This window comes from Procambarus clarkii, chromosome 48 (genome assembly GCF_040958095.1).
Source record: "Procambarus clarkii isolate CNS0578487 chromosome 48, FALCON_Pclarkii_2.0, whole genome shotgun sequence".
NCBI lineage: Eukaryota > Metazoa > Arthropoda > Malacostraca > Decapoda > Cambaridae > Procambarus > Procambarus clarkii.
The window spans coordinates 6,536,360-6,542,084 of NC_091197.1; the positions used below are offsets into that span (position 1 = coordinate 6,536,360).

Here is a 5,725-nt window from a genome sequence, read left to right on the forward strand (position 1 = left end):
GACATCAGTTCTGAGAGTACGAGAAAATGGCGAGACTTAAGATTCATTTGCTTAATGCCCAGATATGAGGTATTATGCCCTAATTATTCTGAAACTTGGGGTATAGGAGAGTTGTTCCTTCTCCCACTCCCCCACCCCCATCCCTTACTCCCTAATGCTAACCCACCCACTACCCCCACCCCAACCACTCACATCTCCCCCCCTACAACCCCCGAACCCCTTACCACCCTAATCTCTCTCCCTCAAAAATCTTCCCTTTAAATGAAAGGAATATTTTGGGCCATTTTTCCTTGAGGACTATATTATGTTAAGGAACACGCGTGTCTCCTGTTTTTCTGCTGCTAAACGTTTGCTCCATTATGGGAAGGACATTCAGACTTCAGAGTGTCTAATTTAAAAGGCAAATATCACTCAAGAATAACTACCATATTCTTCAGTGAGGTTAGACTTGAATCATCGTCAGATAATGACTTACACAGAGTCCGAGAAGCACCGAAGACTTACACAGAGTCCGAGAAGCAAAGATTACTTTAGAAGTAATAAATTAGCTGGAGCTTCACGCCATGTATTTTGCCCACGAGTAACTTCCTCACGTCATCCAGTGGGGGCAGTGCCCAATTCCAGTGGTTATTGATGATTGAAACCATTATATATTGAACGGTGTGTGTATTTTTACAAGTATATTGGATGCTGTTGCATATTATACATTTAAATTATTATACATTATACATTGTATTTTACTGAATATTATAAATATATATATAATATTATATATATTATAAATATATATATTAAATGTATATAATATTTTATATATATATATAGATAAATGTGTGTGTGTGGACAATTATTGTATGTAACATAGTGCATATTATACATCAGTAATTAAGCCCTAAAGCTAACCCAAACATGTTAGAACATGAAATTGTTATAAACAATAAAATGGTCTTTTATATACATATGAAAACCAGTGTTTATCCTAATTTCCGAACATTAAGGAGAAACCTAGAAATTAAATAACTCGTTTTGTGTTCAATCCGTTCGAACTGGTGCTCGGACCTTCAGGAATGCATTCAGTCGTAGAACAAATAATCTGAAGAATCTGACGCGCACTCGGTGATGAAGAAGCTCTCATCGAGGTAGCGCACCTGACTCCCATCTGTGCAGGTGGTGGTGTTGGTGAGGACGCCTCGGTACGTGTCGTACGGGGCCAGGAACAGCCAGTCCATGTCGCACCCGCACACCAGAGGGTTTTCTGTAACGACACACAAACAGCATTGTTGTTTATTACCAGACTGGACGTCGTCGGGTGAGTAAGTCATAATCACAAGACTGCACCAAGCCTGGAAGGCTATATGCAGCTCTTTATGTCTAGCAACAAATAAAAAGATATCGGGAGGTATTTTAGTTCCCCCGAGAGCTTTAATAGTTTGGTATATTAAAAAAGTCACTCTGGTATACCTTCACCCTGACCCTCGTACCACTAAGACAACACACAAGGTCTCTCCTACGAGTTCTGTTCATTCCAGAACTGTTTTCCAGTTTTAACTCTGGAAAATATCATATAATGTGTTAACAAAAATCTATGCTATATGTAATTATGGTGTTCGAGCTTTTATGGTGTACGTCTTTGTATATTATGTCATTACGTATGTGCTGTTTTATAGGCTTTTGCTTCGATGAAGCGCTTTTAATTATCATATCTCTAATATTTCATTAACACATTGTTGTAAAAGTTACCATCATTGTTGGAACCATTGACACCCTTCTTGGAACCATTGATACCATTCTAGGAACTATTGATACCATTCTTGAAACCATAGATACCATTCTTGGAACCATAGATACCATTCTTGGAACCATAAATACCATTCTTGGAACCATAAATACCATTCCTGGAACCATGGACACCATTCTTGGAAACATAGATACCATTCTTGGAACCATAGATACCATTCTTGGAACCAAAGACACCATTCTTGGATTCATAGTCACCATTGTTTTAAAAATAAGAGTGTGTGATAACAGAGCCCCCTAGCGGGAAGAATGCGAGACACAACACTGTCAAGGATCACTCACCTCCTGATCCCTATTTAACCCATTTAACACTGAATAAATCACTCGAATAGTTGCTAACCTGACAGGTCGATGGTTCCCGAGGGCACCTGGTCGAAGAGAACTCTCCAGTTGGTCTCATTGAGCTCGCTAACATCATTCCCAACTAGGGAAACGAGGGCGTCTGGGGTCAAACCTGTCAAGAGAAAATTTGGAAAACATATAATGGACAGTTTCTTGACCTCTCACCCAGTTATGACAAGGAACTAGGTTCCAGCGAATTTCTCTCGCTTGTTACGTTACTGGTAACGTTGTTCTTGGAGATGAATAAATTGTTTTAGCAGTAGTAGAAGCAGTAGTAGGAGGAGTAGTAGTGGTAGTTTATTTATTGTGGTAGAAGTGAGCAGTAGTAAGTAGTAGTAGCAGTAGTAATAGTGGTAGTAACAGTAATAATGGTAATATTAGTAGCAGTAGCAATAGAAGTAGTATTTGTAGTAGTGTTATTATTAGTAGTAGAAATAATGAAGTATTAGTAATAGCAGTAGCAGTAGAATAAGTAGCAATTCAATTACATTTTAACATCAAACTGTGACAATTATTTATACACATGATAGTTCAATGTGTTGGAAATAGTGGCCCGTAGCAGTAGTAGATAAAGTATAACTATTAGTAAAATCTTATTAATCATGCTTATACAGAATGCCTATAAACATGCCCTCAAAGATTCATTGAATTGGTATCATGGGCAGAGAGTTAGCTAACAACAGATGATCCATGTTTGGGAGCAGACTAACCTTGCACGGAGGTGTTGTCAATTGAGTCGATCATATTATTGTCCAAAATGATCTGTGTAACTGTGTCCCTTGGTGAGTCGAAGGTCGCCTCCTCCAGGAAGGTCAGACCATTTCCCTCCAGGTTGATGATGGTGATGTTATCTAGGGGATGAAAGACGTGTGGTGGGAGGGTGTCCAAGTTATTGCGCGCCAAGCTTATGGTCTGTAGCCGTGGAGCGTTCTTGAAGACGTCAGATGAGAAATACAGATTTACATTCCCGTTGATGCTGAGAGACAGCAGTGTTGGAGAAAAGAGGTCTGGGAGTTCAGGGAGGTTGTTGTCGTCCAGGACCAAACTAGAGAGTTTTGTGTACAGTTCAAGCGTGTCGAATGGAAATGAGTATAATTCATTTTTTGCAAGGTTTAGGTACGTAAGAAAATGTTGCGAGTCTTCAAAGACACTGTCTTGCACTTCTGACAGCTTCGTCCCTTGGATGATGACTGCTTTAAACGACAGGCCAGCGAACACAAATGGATCTAATGCGTTCAGATTGTAATCAGGATCATACGGATCCTGTACAATTCTCAGCTCCACAAAATCCGTGAAAGGAAATATTACGCTAAACGCTCTTGTCAACTCTATATTACTCGTTACAGCTGAACAGTCAATTTTGAGATCAGTGTTCTGGTTCGAGGTGCAGGTACAAGGCAGAAAGTCCGTCTCGTCCGGGCAGGGCCACTCTCGAGGCTGAGGGTTCGAGTCCTGGACGGGGTTAACCAAGGAGGAAGTGACATCTCCCCACACCAAGGACCACCACCACACACACCACCACAATCTTCAACACCATCTTACGGCCTCTGTGTCGCAGTCAGCGGCTGTCAGCAAGGTGGCGTGTGCTGGTCCACAGCTGTTCTTATATTACACCAGCCTTATCTTATCGCCAGACTTGTCCACAGCTGTCCTTATACTCTTCCAGCCTTATCATACTGCCAGGCAGGGCGCGACGGTGGCGCCAGGGTGCCCTGGATGGATACTAAGCTTTTAATGTACAGTTTCATTCAAACAAAGGACGTCACAAGAAGCCACTGGACCCGGACTAGGATTGCTATCTACTGAAGACTTTACACAAAGAATGCAACGTTACAAGTAAATATAAGGAATAGCTATCTAATTATATATAAACTGCATAGTTTTTGCTATATACTGCATTTTCTGGTAAAGTTTTGTATGATAATTACTCTATGAAAACAAAATATCTTCGCTTCCCAAGAATTTCAGTTTAAGGCTACAAATCTTCATTCTAGTCTTACTCTCTCTGACTCAGAAATACCGAAAACCCAAAATTCTAAATCAAGACTGTAATGGCTTTTGACAGTTCTGAACACTTTCATTCACCTGGTAATATCCGCTTCGCAACACTGAATTTAACTAATACATTGAAGCGATGTTCAGATCATGTAATTATTAGACGGGGAATCTTGGCTTCGCTGGGCTGTCAGCAGCCTCTAATTTATCAGAATTCTTCTTCAAATATACTACAACAGCAGACTGTTCCCGCGATGAGGCGAGTGTACACTTATACCGTACTAGTAGTGTACACTTATACCATCCTAAGGAGTATACTTATCCTGTACTAAAGTGGACACTTATACCGTACTTAAGTGTACATTTATACCATACTAAAGTGGTAAGCCCATCCTCCGAATTGACAGTAAGGTTTAATACTAAGTGTAATAAGTACATTACCTTACTGGCATACATAGTACGAAATTGCACTTATGGGACTGTTCCATTTACCTCCCCACTTTATTCTCCTCGTTTAGACACTCAGAATTTTAGGATGAAGTTTTCAAGTACAATTTGCTATACACAAGGTTTAAATATCAGGAATTTCTTTTTCAGTTTTATTAAACAATAGAGATTTTATACAAAATTTGAAAATATCCTGAGTCACTTTACAATTTATTGAAATATTTTAGTTTTGTTTTATTAGTTATATAAAACTGTAATATCAGTATAGCTATAGGTTAAATACTAATTGTAATTAAGAAGCAATAAAATGGTTATCTTCAAACGCTAAGAAGGTTAGGTTAGGTCGTGGTTTTCTATTCAGTTTTTCAGGTAAACTCAAATATTCACAATATATTTGACAGTACGGTTTAACACTAAGTGAAAATTACTACAATTCCTGACTGCTACGAATAGTACATAATTGCACTTACTTGTGCTGTTACATTTACCTCCCCATTTTTGGAGGATGGGCTGTAAAGTGTACACTTATACCGTACTAAAGTGTACACTTATTCCATACTAAAGTGTACACTTATACCGTACTAAAGTGTACACTTATTCCATACTAAAGTGTACACTTATACCGTACTAAAGTGTGCACTTATTCCATACTAAAGTGTACACTTATACCGTACTAAAGTGTACACTTATTCCATACTAAAGTGTACACTTATACCGTACTAAAGTGTGCACTTATTCCATACTAAAGTGTACACTTATATTGTACTAAAGTGTATATGAATGCGATAATTGTTACGGAATTCCTAGGCCTTCGTCAATCTACCCACGTCACGTTAAGTAGACGGTCATCTACCCCCGTCACGTTAAGTAGACGATCATCTACCCACGTCACACAGACGGTCATCTACCCACGTCACACAGACGGTCATCTACCCACGTCACACAGACGGTCATCTACCCACGTCACACAGACGGTCATCTACCCCTGTCACACAGACGGTCATCTACCCCCGTCACACAGACTGTCATCTACCCCCGTCACACAGACGGTCATCTACCCACGTCACACAGACGGTCATCTACCCACGTCACACAGACGGTCATCTACCCACGTCACACAGACGGTCATCTACTCACGTCACAC

General features: G+C 39.9%; 1 protein-coding gene across 1 annotated transcript; it reads right to left on the reverse strand.

The window, feature by feature from the left end:
* Positions 1 to 646: 646 nt before the first annotated feature.
* Positions 647 to 5,077, reverse strand: LOC123764701 (oplophorus-luciferin 2-monooxygenase non-catalytic subunit). The gene is made up of 4 exons (XM_045752721.2): positions 5,070 to 5,077; positions 2,850 to 3,664; positions 2,138 to 2,251; positions 647 to 1,255 (listed from the first exon to the last, which is right to left on the reverse strand). The coding sequence occupies exons 1-4, from the start codon at positions 5,075 to 5,077 to the stop codon at positions 1,074 to 1,076; spliced, it is 1,119 nt and encodes a 372-aa protein (XP_045608677.2). The 3' UTR covers positions 647 to 1,073.
* Positions 5,078 to 5,725: the final 648 nt, after the last annotated feature.